The sequence below is a fragment of the Rattus norvegicus genome, chromosome 8 (assembly GCF_036323735.1).
Source record: "Rattus norvegicus strain BN/NHsdMcwi chromosome 8, GRCr8, whole genome shotgun sequence".
NCBI lineage: Eukaryota > Metazoa > Chordata > Mammalia > Rodentia > Muridae > Rattus > Rattus norvegicus.
Genome location: NC_086026.1, coordinates 50,070,831 through 50,092,198, shown reverse-complemented (window position 1 = coordinate 50,092,198; position 21,368 = coordinate 50,070,831). Strand labels below are relative to the sequence as shown.

The 21,368-nt window shown below is 44.7% G+C and overlaps 1 protein-coding gene and 2 non-coding genes across 3 annotated transcripts; all 3 read right to left on the bottom strand.

Moving 5' to 3' along the window:
- Window positions 1-7,822: 7,822 nt before the first annotated feature.
- Window positions 7,823-11,685, bottom strand: Hspa8 (heat shock protein family A (Hsp70) member 8). The gene is made up of 9 exons (NM_024351.2): window positions 11,611-11,685; window positions 10,868-11,077; window positions 10,399-10,604; window positions 10,130-10,282; window positions 9,494-10,049; window positions 9,077-9,279; window positions 8,663-8,861; window positions 8,345-8,577; window positions 7,823-8,090 (listed from the first exon to the last, which is right to left on the bottom strand). The coding sequence occupies exons 2-9, from the start codon at window positions 11,070-11,072 to the stop codon at window positions 7,905-7,907; spliced, it is 1,941 nt and encodes a 646-aa protein (NP_077327.1). The 5' UTR covers window positions 11,073-11,077; window positions 11,611-11,685; the 3' UTR covers window positions 7,823-7,904.
- On the bottom strand, window positions 8,941-9,026 carry LOC120094548 (small nucleolar RNA SNORD14). The gene has a single exon (XR_005488826.1). It is a non-coding gene; the product is annotated as a small nucleolar RNA SNORD14 (small nucleolar RNA).
- Window positions 9,355-9,440, bottom strand: Snord14a (small nucleolar RNA, C/D box 14A). The gene has a single exon (XR_005488825.1). It is a non-coding gene; the product is annotated as a small nucleolar RNA SNORD14 (small nucleolar RNA).
- Window positions 11,686-21,368: the final 9,683 nt, after the last annotated feature.

Below are 21,368 nucleotides of genomic sequence, written 5' to 3'. Positions count from 1 at the left end.
AAGTGACTCAGTTGGTCTAAACCTCTTCCAGGCAGCTCTGCTGGTTTCTGCTTTTTCCAGACAGCTGGTCTGGTCTTAGTCTTCCTTGAACTTCAGTTTCCTTTGCCCTAAAACGACTCTCTGCCTTTGTTGCTTTCTCTGACAGGGAGGGACCTAGTGAATCTGGTCAGTTTCAGGGACTTCCTAAAGCTACTTTGAGTTGTTTATCTTCCTGCCTTAGGAGCTTCCCTGCAGAATGAAATGTCCCAGTCTCAGGGGAATCTCTTATACCACAGACCTCTTCCACTGTCTCTCACTTTGCTTTTTTTTTTTTTTTTTTGGTTGTTGCTATGATTTGAAGACACCACTGGACTTCAGTAGCGAGTAGCAAAGAGGGATGTTTAATATCTTGCAACATGCAAAAGTTCTTCACATCAAAGAAAGAGCCATAGCCGAAGAGACTTCTGGAGGTAGGTGTGGCAGCACACGCTTGTGATCCCAGTAACTGAGGGGTTAGGAGGTAGAAGCAGGAGGATCAGGACTTCAAGGTCATTCCCTATGACAGAGCTGAGGGCCAGCATGGGCTACATGAAACCTGTCTCAGGAAACAAAACCTGATCAAACTCAAGTGACTTCTGACTCTTCCAGACGATTGCCAAAAGCTACTCTCATCTGTAAGATTTCTTTCTCAGTATTTCCATTTCAGGAATTTTCTTTAAATATATTTACTTATTTTTATGTGTATTGTGCTTTTCCTGCATGCAGATCTGTGCACCACATGCATGGCTGGTGCCCTCAGGGGTAAGAAAGAGTGTCAGATCCCCTGGAACTAGAATTACATCTGGCTGTGAGCCAACATACTGATACTGGGAATCGAACTTGAGTCCTCCGGAAAAGAAGTTAGTTTTCTATCTCTTCAGCCCTAGGAGTTTCCTTTGAAATGGTAACCTCTTACATTTCTCAAATTAGTCCTTTCCTCCATTGTTTCTGCTGCAGTTTGTCTTGGGTAGGCTGCCATGGGCAACATATTACTTTAACGTGAAGATATGCCAAATCTCCATTATGCAACAGCACCTATGGAAAACCTGAATCGGGTCAGGGTATACAACAGAGAGAAAAGTCCCTTAATCATCTATTAGGATGGATAATTAAACTTAGCAAGGTCATATAATATATATATATATACAATATTTAAATTTGATGCTATTCCTATGTAAAAAGGAATAAATAATGAGAAAATGAAGTTTGAAAACAATTCCATTTACGGTGGCATCACACACATTATAATTAGCCAGGCAGAGTGGCTCACACCTGTAGTCCAGGCTGAGGAGGCCACTAATTCAAGCTCACCCTGTGAGTTATTTGGGAAAAACAAAACAAATCCATATAACTAGGAATACATTTAAGAAACGAAACACAAGAGTTCTTCATGTTTAACTTCCAATAGACAGATTATTGAAGCCCCGTGTAGCAGAGAGATGTTCCATCTTCAGACCTAATATTATTAAATTGTCAGCTCTACCCAGTTTGAGCCATAGAGTCGATAGCATCCCCATCATGAGTTAGCGGCCATTTGAACAAAAGTCCACCTGATTGCTGGACATGACTGCACAGACATGTAATCTTAGCATTTAAGAGGTGGAATTAGGGGAATCAGGAGTTCAAGGCCAGCTTCAATTACATAGTGAATTCAGGTCCATTCTGGGTTCTATGAGGTCCTATGTCCAACAACAACAAAATAGACCATGTACTAATAGAGAATCATAACAAGGGGCTAAAGAGATGGCTTAGCAGTTAGGAGCACTTCTAGAAAACCTGAGTTCAACTGGTACTCATATGGGGCTGATAGCCAGCTGTCACCCCAGTTCTAGAGGATCCCTCTTCTGATGTCCACCAGCACTGCATGCACATGGTGCACAGACACACGTACAGGTAAAACACCAATACATGTTAAATCAAAAGAAATAATCTAAAAGGAAGAAGAAACATAATGATTTTAAATGTTGATGTTTTAGTATTTATATGAAGAAGCAGAATGAAATCATGTTTTGAAGAAACATAGAAAGAAAGAAAGAAAGAGAAAGAAAGAAAAAAAAGAAAGAAAGAAAAAAGAAAGGAAGGAAGGAAGAAAGAAGAAAGAAAGAAAGAAAGAAAAGAAAGAGAGAGAGAGAAAGAAAGAAAGAAAGAAAGAAAGAAAGAAAGAAAGAAAGAAAGAAAAGGAAACTAGGAAGGGAGACTTATACTATTAATTTAAGACTTTCTATAAATAGTTTGGCGACCTAACTTAGCACACTGTGACTGTCCTCGTTCTGTTACTGTGTGACAAGCTATTCTAAACAATGCTGAAAACCTGAATCTCCAGCAACATTTATTTTGCTTCTGGGCCAGAAGAGGCTAGACTCATCTAGGCCCATACTCTGGGCCTCTCATGTTCCAGCAGGTGGCTGGAACAGAGTCTGTTTCCTCTTCACTCCCTTGTCCAGTGCCAGAAACGACTTGTCCAGGTGGCCTGTCCAAATGAAGGCTGAGGTAAAGCTCACTTCCTGCAGGGTGGCTGAAGACTCCTACAGTGAACCAGGTGGGAGTCGTGTGGCTTTGATAATCTAAACGTGGGGGGTCCTCAGAATCACATTGTCCACATTCTATCTGTTATAAGACAGTCCCTAAGGCCAGGCCATATTCTAAGGGAGATAGTTAGATTAGACCTTTGCTGAAGAAGTGGAAAAACTGAGATTATGGATGTGTTTTAAAATTATTACCCAAACTCAATAATTAAGAGCACTTGTGTTTTCAGAGGACCTGGGCTCAATTCCTAGCACCCACATGGCGGCTCACAACCATCCATAACTCCAGTTCCAGGAGATCCAACATCCTCCTCTGACCTCAACAGGTATAAGGCCACACCTATGGCACACAGACATATATACAAAACAAAACCAAAGAACAGGCAGGTCTAGAATGCAATTCACTCTTGCCTTAGGAAGAAGTAAAAACTCTCAGCAGAAAGGGTAGAAATGCTACCCTGATGCTTATCCAAGGGGTTTCTGAGCTTTCCTAAGGCTTCTGAAAAGACAGCAGCAGAGAGATGGCCTAGAAGATGAGGTTGGGTGGAGGGCTGGGGCTCAGAGGTAGGGCATTTGCCTCCCGAGTTTGATGCCCTAGGTTTAACCCAGTACTGCTGCAAAGGGGGTGAGATGGGTGGGAAACCAAGGTTACTTCAAGGTTCCCAAATCTTATGTGCCCACACATCTTCACTTTCACTGTCCCCACTGCCTAGCTAGCATATGCTTCCTCTTCCTTCCAGCTTTCCCTACTCATTTTCTTAGGGTTGGCTTAGGCACTGGCTCCTCCAGGAGAGCCTCCCTTATCCAAGCCTGGTCAAGGGTCCCTTCCATTGGGGATCCACGATTCCCTCAATACTCTCTCACCAGTGTCTGCTCTTTATCCACATCTTCATCGCTCTCCCTCCTGGAGTCTAAAGTGCTTGAAGGCACAAGGCATTCCTTTGAATCTATAGGACCCTAGAAAGTGGCAAATGGCCTAAGTGATGGGGTGGAGTGTTCCTAAGCCACCGTACAGGACTCGGACACAAGGGGCTGCAAAACCAGAGGGTTTTGTCCTCAAGTCTCCTGTGTCACCTCCCTGCACAAGCCAACTGGAGCTGGGCAGAGCTGAGCTGAGGTGTGCTAAGCTAGCCCCTTAGTGTGAACAGCCAGCTCTGCGGTCTGCTCAGCTGTGGCCTCCCCTCAAGTCTCCCCAAATCAGCCAGCCCCTCTTCCCAGTTCCTCTCTGGGAGTAGATCGACCTGGGTCTAGCTAAAACCTTAGATGCGATAATAGGAGAAAAAATTAATAAGGGTCGAGAGTCGGACAATTGGTGGCAACGAGATGAACATAGATTAATGATGTGGTCCTTGCTTGCTCTGGTCCCCTCAGCCTGGGCTGGAGAAGGTTCATGGTTGATACCCATTAAAGGGCTTAATGAAATAATTATAATTCACACCCCAGAGCATCAAAGAATCAATACTGGGGAACTTTGAGCCACTCTGGGGGTGGCACCCCACTGGCTTCACAGTTCAGCTCAGCAGGCAGAGCAAGGAGAAGGAAATGCAGTTGACATGAAAGTTACATTAAAAGAGGGCAATAATAGATTAAAAGCTGCCGGGATCCTGGTGACTGGACGTCGATATCCTTTCTTCCCTGCCTTGCCCCAATTCTACCCCCTCCATGCACTATTAGCCCAAATCGATGGGCTGTCCATTGACATCAACAGCTCCAGCATTAATGCGAGCTCACAAAGGAAGCCCAGCCGTATATTATCACTTCTCTCTAGTCCAAATTACCACATAATGCAGGCCGCGGGCAGCCTGTGACATGTTAACACTATACACGATTTGTTGGGATTGGACTGAACATTTCACGGCTGTAGATTTCATCAGAGACTTGATGACAGAAATAAACTGCCATTCATAGGGAAATCACTGGAAATAATAGAATTAGGCCTTGTTTGGGAATCTGGAGGGACAATGGAGGAAGGACAAACAGCCTTACAGCTGGTAGCCTGCCGTGGGGGCAGCTCCAGAGAAAGATTGCAGTAACAAGACCTTACACTCCACCTCACTGAAAAGCAGGTATTTGAATTTTGTCCTTGGGTTCCTTTCCTGCTTTTGCACAAGAATTGGGAAGATTCTTTCTCTGTGACAGCTGGGAATGTGATGGCTGTGGGTTGAACTGTCACTGAATTCTTTTTTTTTTTATTTATGTATATGAGTTCTGGAAGAGCAGTCTGTGCTCTTAACCACTGAGCCATCTCTCCAGCCCTAAAGTTGTGCTTCTAAAAGGTTAAATTTACAGTGATAAGCACAATAGGACAGCCAGGTGACTGGATAGTCCGAAGATTTCCTCCCTTGGCAAGCATGGCTCTTGTCCAAATGTTGACTTTGGACTTTCAGTCTCTACACTGGAGACAGTGTCTATTGTTTTAAACTATCTCTGTGTGTTTGGCACTTTTTATGGGCCCCTCAGGAAATAATGTTAACTCGTAACTAATGATAGGCCTTTTTCTGAGCCCTTTCCTAAGTCAGCTGCAGGGCTAAATGGTTTGCACACACTGGCTCACTTCAGTCTCCTGACGATCCTAAGGTTGAGTATTGGAACCTCCACACCTCAGGTAGTTCCTGAAAAGTAATCTGTTGAGCATTGCACACCATCAGAGGGTACAGCAGGTCTCTGGACAGAAACCTAAGAAACAGTACAGCAACAAAAAGCTTCCCGTTAAACTTCCCAAGATTTTTCCAATTGGCTTCTTGCTTGCAGCTGGCCTTCTTTCAAGTCTCAAGTTTCTAGCATTTCCTGAGAGTGGAAACTATTTGGTTTGAATTGAGCCCCAATACATCAAAACATCAAATAGCCTCCCCCTTGCATTCCTCCTGCCTCTACTTCCTAAAATGCTAAGTTACAGGCAGGAGGCACATCCCCTACCCGTAACATACTTGTAAGACAACTTTCATTTCTATTCCTCCTCTATCTTCCCAACTATTTTAATAGTTCTCTCACATTTGTTCTTCCCTGTCTATAGCAACTTGGTGGAAAATGTTAAGACAGTCACAAAAGACCATGTGTTGGATGCTTCCTTGTCTCCAAAATGTTCAGAAAGGACAGCTAACAGAGTGTGGTGCCAAAAAACAAAAATGCTATAGCTGGTCTTAATAGTCAGTTTCTAAAGCCAAGTCTGACCTTCAACTCACTATACAATTACAGATGACCCTGAACTGATCCTTTCCTTTCCCGCCTCAAGTCATATAGTCATATATCACACCAAGCTTTGTGTGAATCCTGCTGACCAAGCATTAGCACCTGAGCTGAGCCCCAGTGCCAGCAGCCTTGCCAACTATCAGCTCAGAAATGATTGTAGGTTCAAAGGTTACATAAAAGACTAGAACTCGGGGTTGGGGATTTAGCTCAGTGGTAGAGTGTTTGCCTAGCAAGCGCAAGGCCCTGGGTTCGGTCCCCAGCTCCGAAAAACAGAAGAAAAAAAAAAAAAAAAAAAGACTAGAACTCCTTGATGCCTTTGTTCCTACCTTCTAGTTTATACTCATCCTCACTAAACTCTCTAACTCAAGCCAGATCCCCACATCATTCCCAAAACTAATAGCCAGCCACTTGCTCATCCTACAAATCCATGCTGAGACATGAACATGGATGTTTGGCTTTAGGCTGGACTATCTTTAGCTACTATCCTTTGCTACGCTGCCAATAAGCATCTGCTCCCACTTGACAAAAGTTTCAGTGGGGCATTGGTGACTTATGCTGTTAATCTCAACACTCAGAAGGCAGGAAGCTGAGTTTGAGGGCTATGCAGAGAAACCCTACCTTGAAAAACTAAGGAAAAAAAAAAAGGGAGGGGGTTCCAATAGCTTTCCCAAGGATGCTGGCAGTTGCTTTATAATTGACTACTGCCATCTGCTGGACATGTCTCAAAATGTGTGCAGAGGAAACACTTGTAAAAGCCCTTACATGTAGCTCCACTTATAACCTTGAACTCAGTATTACATTGAACTACTGTACTGTTGTTGAGAACTTTTGTTTCTATGGCTCATAGCAAAGTATTTGCCTTAGGAATTTACAAGTCTGTTACTTGTAAAATATAGCACTAAAAAATGTATTAGTTAAATCTTATCTAAGACCCACGTGGTAGTAGTGAATGCCAGTGACCTCAGTTACTTTCCAGGCAAACCTGAAACCAGCTTGAATAGCTAGGAATAAGGCATGGCTGAGTAACTGCCTTATGAAAATGGATTTAGGTATCAAAACTGAAGGCAGTGGTCCCTATGCTTAACATCCTCTAGTTTCACTTATACTTTCCAAGGCTTTTCCATAAAATTAGCCTTTTTAATATATTTGTCTAGTTACCTCCAACTTGTCGAGCCAACACAGCAGAAATCAGTTTCTCTTTGCACAGAACCATTTTGTGCAAAACAGGTTTGCTAAACAAATCCAGGCTTAACCTCTTGTGACTTTAAGGCTTGACTTATACAAGCATAGGGGCAGGGGAAGAGTTGTTTGCTAGCAAGCCTACTTCCTGCCTTCAATCCCCAGATCTCAGGGAAGAATCAAACTTTACCTCCAGTTGTGCCCACACATTTAACTCTGCAAATGTTTATACCCAGGGGAATAGCAACCACCCTGGTTTTCAGATGAACTGTTATCTGTACCTATGTACTCTATAGCTTTATTAGATTATCAGGGAAATCAGGAGGCCTGCCTACCATGGCAAAATATGCAGGTTGCCCACCTAGATACAGTACTCTGAGCACTGTCAGGCTTTAAGACTGGATGAAAAAGCAACTTGCAACAAACCCAGTTTCCTGTAAACTAGGTTGTCACATGCAGACCTCTGGAAGAAGGCTGGCCACTAGGTGGCAGCTTAACACTAAATTATATAAATACTTCTTGGAACATGGCAGTTCCCAGATTTACTATTTCATGGGTCAGACCACCTTATGGTTCAGATTATCATTTGCATCATAGTCCACCTTGTGTTTGCCTACAAATTGCATAGCTGGTTCTTACCCCATTTTGTCCTGTTAGCTTGTCAAGTGTTATCCACAAAGCTACAGGTTAAACTATCCCAAAAGGAAATTTTGCTTTGCTACTTAATCCCACTAGTTCAGGGCACAAGGCTAATCTTAGCACAAGGCTAAAATAGTCACTCATGAGAGGTTTGTGTTTTGGCTGGCAGTAGCTGTCTCCCAGCTTGAGAAGCACCTGAGTCCCAGGCCACCTGGAGATATCCTGTCTCACTAAATGTTTAAAAAATATTTAACTCAGTCAGGACAACTGTATGGTGCCAATTTAAATAGTTTTATTATTCCATGTTACTTGTTTTGGGTCCCTGTGGAACAATGCTATACCCTCTACTTTGACTTAATCGACCTCTTCAATGGTGGGGCCTGAAGAAGCACCACCAGATGGAGGAGCTCCTCCACCAGGGAAGCCACCAGGCATTCCTCCAGGCATGCCACCAGCACTCTGGTACAGCTTGGTGATGATAGGGTTGCAGACCTTCTCCAGTTCTTTCTGCTGATGCTCAAATTCTTCCTTCTCCGCAGTCTAGGAGGGGAGAAAAAAAAATCAAATTAAGATCTCCAGATCATTTTTTTTGGTGGGGGAACTGTCAACTAAACCTACATCTTACAAAGACCCCTTCCTTAGTTAGCTATTGAGTCACTCAGACATCCAAGGAAGGTAACTGCCAACACTGTCCATTCTGGTGGAAACCGCGAATGTTTGGACCATTCATCATAGTGACCCCTTTTCAAGCCCTGTTCTGAATACCTGCTTCCCCTTATTGGCAAAACATGTACCTGGTTCTTATCCAGCCAGCTGATGATTTCGTTGCACTTGTCAAGAATCTTCTGTTTGTCTTCATCATTGATCTTGCCTTGAAGTTTCTCATCCTCAACAGTTGCTTTCATGTTGAAAGCATAAGACTCCAGCGAGTTCTTAGAGGAAACCTTATCTCTCTGCTTCTCATCCTCAGCTTTGTACTTCTCAGCTTCTTGGACCATGCGCTCAATATCCTCCTTACTCAAGCGGCCTGATGAAAGTTACAAAATCATGAGGTTATCTTTTAAAGGTTATGAACATTGTTCCATTCAGAAAGCATGTTCATACATACTTACCCTTGTCATTGGTGATGGTGATCTTGTTCTCCTTTCCTGTGCTCTTATCTACAGCAGAAACATTGAGGATGCCATTGGCATCAATGTCAAAAGTAACCTCAATCTGAGGAACCCCACGGGGTGCTGGAGGTATGCCTGTGAGCTCAAACTTCCCAAGCAGGTTGTTGTCCTTGGTCATGGCCCTTTCACCTTCATACACCTTTAAGAAAGACAAGAGAAATTAAGACACATAGAAAATACTACTATAGTGGCTTAAGCTCAATTTGGGGGAAGATCAGTCGCTCAGACATCCAAGGAAGGAACTAGCCAACACAGTACTTCTGGTGGAAACTACGAATGGTTTTGGAATCCATCATCACAGCGAGAAACTTCCCTGGGTTTTTTATACAAACTACACAAAATTCTAGAACACACCTGGATGAGTACACCTGGCTGGTTGTCAGAGTAGGTGGTGAAAGTCTGGGTCTGCTTGGTGGGAATGGTGGTATTGCGCTTGATGAGGACAGTCATGACTCCACCAGCAGTTTCAATCCCAAGGGAAAGAGGAGTGACATCCAAGAGCAGCAAATCCTGAACATTCTCAGACTTGTCTCCAGATAGAATGGCTGCCTGGACAGCTACAAAAGAGCAAAAAATAAAATGTTAGAAAGAACTCATTGTAACTTCAATCACTTCAACATTGTTTATTTTATTCGCTCAGACATCCAAGGAAGGAACTAGCCAACACAGCATTTCTGGTGGAAACTACGAATGGTTTTGGAATCAATCATCACAGCGAATCTTACAGGCCTCCCTTGTTGAGACTACAGAGTATGTAAAGGCTATATTTACCTGCACCATAGGCAACAGCTTCATCGGGGTTAATGCTCTTATTCAGCTCTTTTCCATTGAAGAAGTCTTGCAGAAGTTTCTGGATCTTGGGGATTCTGGTAGAACCACCCACCAGGACAATATCATGGATCTGTGACTTGTCTAGTTTGGCATCTCGAAGGGCCTTCTCTACAGGGTCCAGTGTGCCACGGAACAGGTCAGCATTCAACTCCTCAAATCGAGCACGGGTAATGGAGGTGTAGAAGTCAATTCCCTCATAGAGAGAATCAATCTCAATACTGGCCTGGGTGCTGGAGGAGAGGGTGCGCTTGGCCCGCTCACAGGCAGTGCGGAGACGCCTGACAGCTCTCTTGTTCTCACTGATGTCCTTCTTGTGCTTTCGCTTAAACTCAGCAATGAAATGGTTGACCATTCGGTTGTCAAAGTCTTCTCCGCCCAAGTGGGTGTCTCCAGCTGTTGATTTGACTTCAAAAATTCCATCCTCGATAGTGAGGATTGACACATCAAAAGTGCCACCTCCCAAGTCAAAAATGAGCACATTCCTTTCAGCCCCGACCTGTCAATGAAAATATTCCTTAGTTCAGGCATGTTTCTGGCAAATTAATCCTAACCAACACTTGTATTTAAGACACCCACCTTCTTATCTAAGCCATAGGCAATAGCAGCAGCAGTTGGCTCATTGATAATTCGAAGTACGTTGAGGCCAGCAATAGTTCCAGCATCTTTTGTTGCCTGTCGCTGAGAGTCATTGAAGTAAGCTGGCACGGTGACCACGGCATTGGTAACAGTCTAGAAAACACAATGAATTAAACAATTGTTTAGTTGGCAAATTCCAGCACCGATCAGGATGTGTGAATTATAAAAAGGGAGAGCCCATCCCATAAATGGCACCGGTTAAAACCCACCTTTCCAAGGTAAGCTTCTGCAATTTCCTTCATTTTTGTCAGAACCATTGAAGACACTTCCTCAGGATAGAAACTTTTTGTCTCCCCTTTGTATTCGACTTGGACCTTGGGCCTGCCTGCATCGTTCACCACCATGAAGGGCCAGTGCTTCATGTCAGACTGAACAACAGCATCATCGAACCTACGTCCGATCAGACGTTTGGCATCTGTAAAACAGTAAATTGAACCTTGGCGACTACTGACTGCAAAAGAATCCTAAAGATGACCTCATGGTGTAGGAAGGTGCAAGTTCCGGTGCAGGAAGCAATGTCCCATATTTAATAGCTTGTGGCACTGCATTGTCGATTTAAACAGTTGCAATGACCTCTCAGGTTGCAGTAGTGTGAAAGCCTATTTTTACATTCCAAATTTTCTGCCACCCAGCCCTTCTAACCTCCCATCAATAGCACAAAAAATACTGGCGACTTACCAAAAACTGTGTTGGTGGGGTTCATTGCAACCTGATTCTTGGCCGCATCCCCAATTAATCGTTCTGTGTCGGTGAAAGCAACATAGCTCGGCGTGGTGCGGTTACCCTGGTCATTGGCAATTATTTCCACCTTTCCATGCTGGAAGACACCCACACAGGAGTAGGTGGTGCCAAGATCAATGCCAACTGCAGGTCCCTTAGACATGGTTGCTAGAAGGAAAAAAAAAAAGGACTAAGCGGTCATCTCCCTGCTTTCACTCTGCACCGGCCCAGACCTATCAATCACCTGAAGCCACGCAGGCGACACTGCTGCAGTTTGAGTGGCCTGCGCCAGGCTTGGCACAGCCCGCCCTAGGCTGAAGGAACCATCTGTCCAAAAGGTCTGCGACAATGGCTGAGCACGTGGCCACCTCCGAGGGCCCCCCCCACCCCCAGGACCGCGCACTGCGGGAGGCTGGATCGCCTCTTCCATCTCTGAAACCCGTGCCCTGGGAACGCGCGGAAGAGACCCTCCTTTAGCTTGCAGACAGAAAAAAGAAAAGGCCCCGGAATCCTGAGCTCCCCTCCCCCGCCATGCGGAGGCTTAAGGCCATGGCGGCGCCGCCCTGACTCAGCTCATCCTCCCCTTCAGCAGCAGCCTCCGTCTCTGGCAACAGCGGCCTAAGCCGCACCCGCCGCCTAAGCATCCCACTGACCCCTGCACCACACCGGCCACGCACCAACACCCAAGTCCCATGCCTCACCTTGCGTGTAGGCCCAGCTGTGCTGATGACGAGACCACACAGAGACCCCCGAGAGCTGGCTCCGCGTTCAATGAGACCGGTTTCCGCCCGCTTCACTGTCTCTTATACCCTGTCTTAGAACCTTCCAGAAGGGTTCCGCCCCATCCCGCTGCCGATCAGAGCTCCTTAGCCAATGGACGGCCAGGTTCTCCGGAGTGCACTAATGAACAACCAGAACGCTCTCCTAGGACCCGCCTCCACTCCGCCCCTCCGGGCGATGACGCACGACCGCAGCGTTCTGGAACTTTCACGCTCGCCCCCGCTCTCGGAACGGCCCGGGGGAAAGGGGAGGGCGGGGCGCCGAGAGCCCGCGCGCGGGAGTCCTCTGTCACTCAGAGCTGGTGGGGGAAGGGAGAGCGTCGGCACCGAGTACGCATGCGTGACCCGTCAGCGCAGGCGGGAGGGAGCGGAAGGATGCCCATGAAGGAGGGCGGGTACACCCGCAACGGACCAATGGCAGCAGTGCTCGGCGCTATCTGTTCCTCTTGGGACCCTGTGCAGCCTGAAAGAAGAGCCTGAGGGAGGGGGAGTCCGGGAAGAGAAGACGGAAGTGGGGCGAGGACAAAATGGCTGCGAAGGTTGTTGCACCCCTCCCCCACCCCACCCCTCGGTCCTTCTCCGTGAGTCCAGCAGTTTCCCGGCCTCCGGTTTCGTCCACCCACGGCTTCCGAGCCGGAGACTAAGGAGCACTGCTAGGCTTGTTTCGTGGAGCCTCTCTTGTGGAAGGCTAGGCCGCCGAGCGACCTCCCTTGCTGTCCCCCCAGCAAAATGGAACATGTCGATCCCCCAGTGTGGGGGCTCGATAATGCCTGACTTGTCACATGTCCCCAGGGTCCTCGTTGGTAATCCTCTGTGAAAGAAATGGTCCAGTCCTCTTTGCTGACCCCCGGAGCCGAGCGCCCCTCCCCATCTCTGGACGAGGACAGCGTGGCCTCTATTCCCTCTCTGCCCCACTGGACTTATCACTTTATGGAATAAATGTTCAAAAGGATAATTTATTTCCCCTTGTGGGTGAGCTAGGCATTGGCAATCCTGGTTTCCGGCAGCCCTGTGTCCTTGATTGAGTGATCTCGACCTTTTATTTTCAGCAACATGAGGTAATGTCTCTCCTGACTTGACTTTTACCAAAAATTAAACGCCCGACTGCGCAGAGTCCTTGAAAACGTGACTGAGCCAGTGGCCAGAGCCGATGCTCGGACTAGGAAACCGCAGTGCATGGAGGCAGGGCGTTCCGGGCCTTGTCACACCAAGCCTGTCTCTAGCACTTTCCACGTGTCCTTTCAAATGGGCAGGGAGAACAGATATTTATTAGTTAGATAGGTTGGTTTTTTTCTTTTTTTTTAAATATATATACTGCAACAACTTTTAGTTGTAGCGTTTGAATTGGAAGGTCTCCAGACCATGTGAGGAAGGCTATCAAAAGACCGGGGACTCTTTGTCCTTGTCAAAGGCTAGTAATCACTAAGACAAAGCCATAATTTTTTTTTTCTGGTATTTGTATTTTGGGAGGAATGTTGGCTTAGAGTTCATGGAAGGAAGTACTTGACTCTGTTACAGTTCAAGAAGTTCGTTTTAATACAGTGCTTTTCATGCAAAGTGTACATTACATGTAAAGTGCTTTTTACATCATTTGATTATTAAAACAAGTTTCTAAGGTATGTATAACCCCCCACATTGGAAACCTGAGGAAAAGTAAGACACAGAGACATTACTGGTAGGAAAAGGCACAACTGGTTTTTCTTGGAATCACCCCCTCCACCTTTTTTTAAGCTAACCTTTAACTGGGTGTGGCTGTCCAGGCTTTTACTTAACACTCAAGAAAAGGATCAAAAGTTCTGCTAGACAGAGGCTGGGATATATGAGACTGCCAATCAGTAAAAAAAAAAAAAAAAAAAAATTTGAAAAATTTAGAGCCTGAGTCTGTTTCTCAAGCATACTTTCTGGGATGTGGGTGGTACAGGCCTGTGACCCTTGCTACTCCAGAGGCTGAAACAGGAAGAAAGCTCAAAAGGCCTGCCTGCCTGCCCTGCCCTAATCAAAGGCTTGACTGAGTGATTCAGTGAAACTCTGGCTCAAGAATCAGTCAAATCCAGGCAGGATAGGAAGACAGGAAATGCTGAGGCTTGGAGAAAGGGATAACAGCCCCTCACCTGGCAACCCAATGGAGGCCTCTTGCCAGTGGAAAAGCAAGAATTCCAGCAACATTAACAATTCCTTAATGCCCTTCTACCTTCCCAGCCACGAACCTGCAATTTTCCAGGAATCTCACCAGAAACCCCACTCACAGGGAAAAGACTTTACTCTCTGGTGCAGTCTTAGTGGCTCCAGGCTTCACATTATCAGATGGGAATTCCAGCTGAGGTCTTTCAGGAACCAACCTATAATCTCACTTATCAAGAGACAGAAAGGGGGGAGGGGAGATTTCAGGACCTGCAGGACAGGGTTATAGATTAGTGCCGCCTCGGCCTTGATCACAAAAGCCTCCCCCTGCAGAGAATGGTGGTTGATGCTGAGTACAATTGACTGTTGAGTGCCCAACCTTAAAGGGATGTCTTATCACCTCCCAGACTCAGGAAACATGAGGGAAGAAGGAGTTGAAAGAACAAAGAGCCAGATGATAGGCAGAGGATTGTGAAACCCTGGGCATGACATGGCAGGGGCACTCAGGAAGTCAGTGGCTGCATGGGATCTGCACAGGACTGACCCTCTAAATAGTCACAGACTGAGGGGAGGGGCCCCAGTGGCTCTGCCTCACCTAGGGAGCAAAGGCTTGGATGGTTTCCGGGTGAAGAGGAAGTCCGTCCCCATTGGGTAACTACTGGTGTGAGTAAGCCTTGCTCCAGTTGGGAAGTCTACACTTGGACCCACAAAAGTCAGGCTTCATTAAGTCCTGTGGACCACAAAGTAGAAACAGAAGTCGTGTGAAAGTGGAATGGGGATCTCTTTAAGAAGGTTGAATTGCTGTATCTATATGTGAGGGTGTCAGATTCCCTGAGACTAGTTATAGGTGGAGGTAAGGTATAACAAATTTCTATGACTTCTGGCCAGATTAATGATTGCTAAATTCCAGGCTCAGAGGCAATAAGGTGGAACTCTGGTCTAGTGTGATTCCCGAAACCTTGCAGGCACATACCCTTATTATACATACCACACATACATACATGCACAGAAATAGTTTTTTTTTAAAGATTTATTTATTTATTATATATAACAAGAGGGCATCAGATCTCATTACAGATGGTTATGGGCCACCACTCAGGACCTCTGGAAGAGCAGTCAGTGCTCTTAACCACTGAGCCATCTCTCCAGCCCCCACAGAAATAGTTTTTAGACAGAAGAGTTAACCTCTGCCCTGGCCCCTCAGAATGTGCCCTAGGATTTGAGCTGTTTTTACTATCTTCAAAAGCACCAAAGACCAACAAGATAGCTCAATGGGTAAAGCACTTGTCATGCAAGCCTGAGGGCATGAGTTTGATTCTTGGAAGCTTTGGAAAGGAAGGAAGGGAGGAAAGAAAGAGGAAAGAAAGAGAGAAAGAGCTAGCAAACTGATCCTTCTGGGTTGTACTCTGACCTCCACACATGCACCATGGGGTGAGTGCTCCTATTATAAAAAATAAAATTATTGACCAAATAAAAGCAGAAAGTATAATGAATGTTGTTCCTTCATCTGAAATAAACCAAGCATAGTGATGTAGACTTATAACCCCAGCACTCAGGAGGTGGAGACAGAAAAAAAGCTAGTTCTAGGCCATCTTGTGCTACCCATTGAAACTGTTTAAAAATTAAATTGAAAAACAGTGCTTGTACATACCTGGAAATGCCAGCAAAGGCCTATAGATCATTTCAAGTCTAAAGCCAACCAAGTCCACACAGTGAGACCAACCCTCTGTCCTAGTTTGCTTTCTATTGCTGTAACAAACACTGTGACCAAAGCAGCCTGAGAAAGAAAGGGTTAAATTTTCCTTTTTCTTTTAAGATCTATTTATTCATTATATATAAATACACTGTAGCTGTCTTCCAACACACCAGAAAAGGGCATCAGATCCCATTACAGATGGTTGTGAGCCACCATGTGGTTGCTGGGAATTGAACTCAGGACCTCTGGAAGAGCAGTTGGTGCTCTTAACTGTTGAGCCATCTCTCCAGGCCTTAATTTTTCATATAGCTTATAGTCCATCAAAAGGGAAACCAAGGCAGGAACCTGGAGGTAGGACTGAAGCACACACTAGGGGGGGCGCTGCTCACTGGCTTGCTCTCCATGCCTTGCTCAGTTTGTTTTTAGAGGATTCAGGACCACCTGCCCAAGGGTGGTACTACCTACCTACCCACAGTATGCTGGGGCTTTCCATATCAATTATTAATCAATAAAATGTCTCACAAACTTGGCTACACACTGTTCTGATGGAGGTAATTTCTCAGTTGATATTCCTGATTCTCAGATGACTCTAGCTTGTGTTAAATTGACAACAAAAATGACCAACCCCCCAAAATAAAACTAATCAACATATCTTCTCTAAAAAAATAAAAAATCAAGGTTTGGGTACTTGAGACTTGTAATGGAGAAGTTTGGAGCATGAGGTTCTGACTTGAAATTGAATAATGGTTTACACTGTTGTGTGCCTGTCATGTGGCATACCACATTGCTAAACTCTATTTTAAGTGTATGGTACACACAACTGGTTTAATTTTCATTACAGGGTCAGGTATAGGAGCACATGTCTGCACTCAAAATGCAGGGGCAAGAAAGAGGATTTGAGTTGAGCTACAACTCCAACAACAACATAGTTACCTCAAATCTTAAGAAGAGGAATTGGGTGTTGGAGAGATGGCTCAACGGTTAAGAGCACCGACTGCTCTTCCAGAGGTCCTGAGTTCAATTCCCAGCAACCACATGGTGGCTCACAACCATCTGTAATCTGACCTGATGCCCTCTTCTGGTGTGTCTGAGGACAATGACAGTGTACCCACATACATAAATAAATCTTGAAAAAACATTGATTAAAAAAAAAGAAGTAAGGATTAGGGATTTAGCTCAGTGGTAGAGCGCTTGCCTAGAAAGCGCAAGGCCCTGGGTTCGGTCCTCAGCTCTGAAAAAAAGAAAGAAAGAAAAAAAAAGAAGTAGTAGGAATTGGCATGGTTTTCATTTTGTAGATGATGTTTAAACTGGTAAACCACAGGGTCATCGTCAAATCAGGGTTTCTGTTTGTTTTTGTTTTTCTTTAAAATATATTTATTGGGATGGCTTCCCTCTTATCAGTTTTTAGCTCTGCTTCCTCCAGAGGGAACTTCCTTCTGTAAGCCTTGTCTTTCCTCCTGAAGCCTGCTGAGGCCAGCGGAGCAGCCAACACGTAAGGCTGTCCGTGTCTGTGCCTGGCTGAAGACCGTGGACTTTCTGTGGCATCCCTGACAGCTCATTTCCTTGAAGCAGGCATGAGCTCTGTACCAGGCACTTCCTCTTGTGTTTTCCTCTTCTCTCCTGGGAAGGAGTGAAGGAAGTCCTTTGTGAGAAGCATGCTTTCCTGGAATCAGGAGTTTAAACTTAGGTTGGCTGGAGAATCTGTCTTTTAAAACATTTTGTTTTATACTACCTAAAATCCCAACATTCATGGAAAAGGGAAATCAAGTACATTCAACTGAAGGTTGGACCAGTGTGGCTTTCATAGTGTCTCAGAATCCTGAAATCCATGAGCTGTCAGCCATCCCTGGAGTGCCTTATCAGAACGGAGCACATAATCTCGCTTTGTGAGCAGCGGCAGGGAGTGGAAAGAGCTTGAACTTTGTAGTTATATCTGAATTTAAATTCCAGGCACTCTCTTATGGGTAACAGAGATAATTTCAGCCGCCCTCTCTTTCTCTTCAGCATCTTACCATGTTGGCTTGGTACTAAGTATATGGAGCCCATGATGGTCTTAAACTCATAGCAACTCTCCTGCCTCAGTCTCCCGAGTTCTGTGATTACAAGTGTGTATAATATTCAAAATCTCTGCTTCTCTTATAGAGCAAAGCCTTCAGAGCCATAGAGGTTAAATGAAATGTGCAGGATTTTTTTTTTTTAAACTTTGTCTATCGTTTGGTTTCCTTTTTGTCCCTTGGGGTTCTTAAATCTGGAAGTGTCAGAACATTTGTGACATTTAGTTTATGGAACACTAAGTTCATGGAAACTCTGAATTTGTCATGCCCTTACTATTTAATGCTTGTCTAATAAGGCAGGCAGTACAGAAAGGCCAGGGTGCCCTAAATTTATACTGTGTGTGTGTAGAAGACAAATGGGATTCATGGACGTATGTATTCTCTGATAGGAGTTACTTATACGGATGTATCCTTTAAAATTCTGACATGAGTTCTTACCTAACTGCCTAAGCTGGCCCGAGCTCTCTGCAGCCTGGGGAGACCTTCACCTTTCAGTTCTATCTCATCCTCTGAGCCCCTCAGATCACAAGCCTGTACCACCAGGTCCCGCACAAGCAGGCTTTGCAGGTATTAATCTGCAAAATTGTTCTGCTGTGTCATCATAGATAATTGTTTCATAAGAGTAGTGTGATGGTACCACCAATTAAAGAAAGTTCCAAAGGAATTACTCAGATCATTATAATTTATTAGCTAGCATGCAAATATTAAGTAAATCAGCCTAAGGTAGACAGCTTTTTTGTCTTAGTTAGGGTTTACTGCTGTGAACAGACACCATGACCAAGGCAAGTTTTATAAAGGACACATTTAATTGGGGCTGGCTTACAGGTTCAGAGAGTCCAGTCCATTATCATCAAGGTGGGAGCATGGCAGCATCCAGGCAGGCATGGTGCATGCAGAACCGAGAGTTCTACATCTTCATCTGAAGGCCGCTAGTGGAAGACTGACTTCCAATCAGCTAGGGTAAAGGCCTTAAGCTCTTGCCCACAATGACAGACACACCTATTCCAACAAGGCCACATCTCCCAACAGGGCCACTCCCTGGGCTAAGCATATGCAAACTGTAAGACTTTTGTTTTTTGGATTTGTTTTCCTTTCTAAGAGGTTTAACTTTAGAATGTATGTATTTCTATGCGTATGAGTGTACTTGTGTGTCTCTGTGTATCATGTGCATACCTGGTGCAGCAGAGGTCAGAAGAGCCCAGACCCCCTGGAGCTAGAATTACTGATAATTGTTAGCCACAGCTTGTGTACTGGGAACCTGTGTCCTCTGAAAGAGCAACAAATGCTGAACTGAGCCACCACCCCAGTCTGCTATGTATTTACCTTTGAGACTTGAGATGGTCTTACTATGTAAGCAAGACTGGCCTCATACTTGTGATCCCTCTGCCTCAGCATTGAGAGTGTTGGAATCCCCGTGCTTCTCTATCTAGCTTAATTAAGCTAAGAATTTAGTTAAATGGTTTGTGTTAGAATTGTGTGACACCGAAAGCTGGGAATCACAGACAGTAGGAAAAATGAGCTGCTTCATAATTACTGAGCTTGGCAGGTGGAAACAGGACACCAGAGAAAGCTGGTATCGACCTTGGGCCTCATGCACACATGCACACACACCCCCTCTGAAAAAAGTCGATCATTTTCAAGATAGGCAATGGATAATGTCAGCATTTGCCTGGCATTTGTGAGGCCTTCGCTTCAATTTCTAGCACTAAATTAAAGCAAAACAAAACAAAATCAAAAAAGGAACCAAAGAGATGGCTCAGCAGGTAAAGGCACTTGCTACGAAGCCTGAGTTCTGTCACTAGAAGCCACATGATAGGAGGTAACACCCAACGCCAGCATCTTGTTCCCTGACTTGTATAGGAATGTCCTGGTGCATATACTCCACAGATATCACAAAATAAATAAATAAATGTTGAAAAAAAGTCATAAAAAGATTTACATAGTGTGGGAGTTTCTTTTTTTTTTTTTTAAGATTTATTTATTCGTAAGTACACTGTAGCTGTCTTCAGACACACCAGAAGAAGCATCAGATCTCATTTATAGATGGTTATGAGCCACCATGTGGTTGCTGGGATTTGAACTCAGGACCTCTGGAAGAGCAGTCAGTGCTCTTAACCACTGAGCCATCTCTCCAGCCCAGTGTGGGAGTTTCTTAGTGTGCATTTTTATTTATTATTTATTTATTTAATGTATATGAATACACTGTAGCTGTCTTCAGACACACCCAAAGAGGGCATCAGATCCCATTACAGATGGTTGTGAGCCACCATGAAATTTCTGGGAATTAACTCAGGACCTCTGGAAGAGCAGTCAGTGCTCTTAACCACTGACCCATGTCTCCAGTCCAACATTTTATTTTTTTAAAGCAAGGTCTCCCTATCTAGATGGTCTGGAGCTATATGTAGTTCAAGATGGTCTAAGCCTCATAGATCCCCACTCTCCTTTGCCTCCCTAGTACTGGAATTAAAGATAGTGCCTTGTTAAAAGTATGTGCTTCTAGGGCTGGGAGTGGTGGCACATGTCCTTAACACACTGGCAGTCACTCGGGAGGAAAGACACAGGTGTATCTTTGTAAGGCCAGCCTGGTCTACAAAGTAAGTTTGTGGCTATCTAAGGCTACATTGAAACCTTGTTTTAAAATACACCTCCCCCAAAATCCCCAAAACAAACAAACAAACAAACAAACAAACAAATGCCAACAAAGGAAAACAAAGTATTAAGTTTTAAAGATTATTCAGCTGGAGATAGTGACTCCTGTGGACAATCCCAAAACCTGGGAGGGAGAGGCCAAAATATGGCCTTAGCCTGAGGTCAACCTAGGATCGAGCTAGATCCCGCCTCAGGAGGAAAAAGGGGTTGGAGGGTGGGGGAGGGGAGAGAAGAAAGAAGGCAGATGACAGACAAACAGTAAGTTATTCAGGATCAAAGAATGGAGAACATACATGGAAATTCCATCAAAAAGGGTCCCTCTTGGAACCAATGACATGACTAAAAACTGCAGCATGTGGCCTGATTGCCCAAGACTTGAATGTGATTCCTGCATTTCTTCAGGAAAATTGAAACCAGAATGATTCAAACTGATATTAGTAGTTTGCCCTTCTAACTGAAGCAAAGTATAAATTCCTTAAACATGTAAGTCATCCTAACACCATTTACTTTCATTATATTAGACAAAAGAAAATAAGGAAAACAAATATTTAGCCGCTTTGAATGTTAAAAGCAGCCTTCTCTGTAACTGGTAAAGTTCTGTTGTGGCTCTTTTGTTTGTTTATGAATCGAGGACACAGTAAACACTTGACGTGTGTCTCCTTACGTGACTTGAATGGCAACTATTTCAGGCAGATCCTTGTTGGTTTGGTTTTTTTGCTTTGAAACAGGGTCTCACTGTGCAGCTTTGTTTGACCTGGAAAACTCTATGTAGACCAAGCTGATCTCAGCTCACAGAGATCTGCTGCCTACCAAGTACTTGGATTAAAGCCGTAGGAACCACCATGTTCGGTTTATTTTAGGAAGATCTTATCCTGCCTTAAGATACAGACAGAAAGGCTCCTGAAAGACTAATCTGTTCTACCTCAGCCTAGTGTCAAAGTCAGATCTACTTTATTCCACAGCTTACTCTTCAACTCATAGCCGGGTGTTTGCCGTTTATGGATTAATTTTCAAAATATCTAATTTGTTATCAGGAAAGTGCATGGCTTGTATGTAGACATCAGGACAGCTCTGTGGAGTAGCATCTATGGACACACACACACACACACACACACACACACACACACATTTTAAAAAAGCGTGTCTGGGGGCTGGGGATT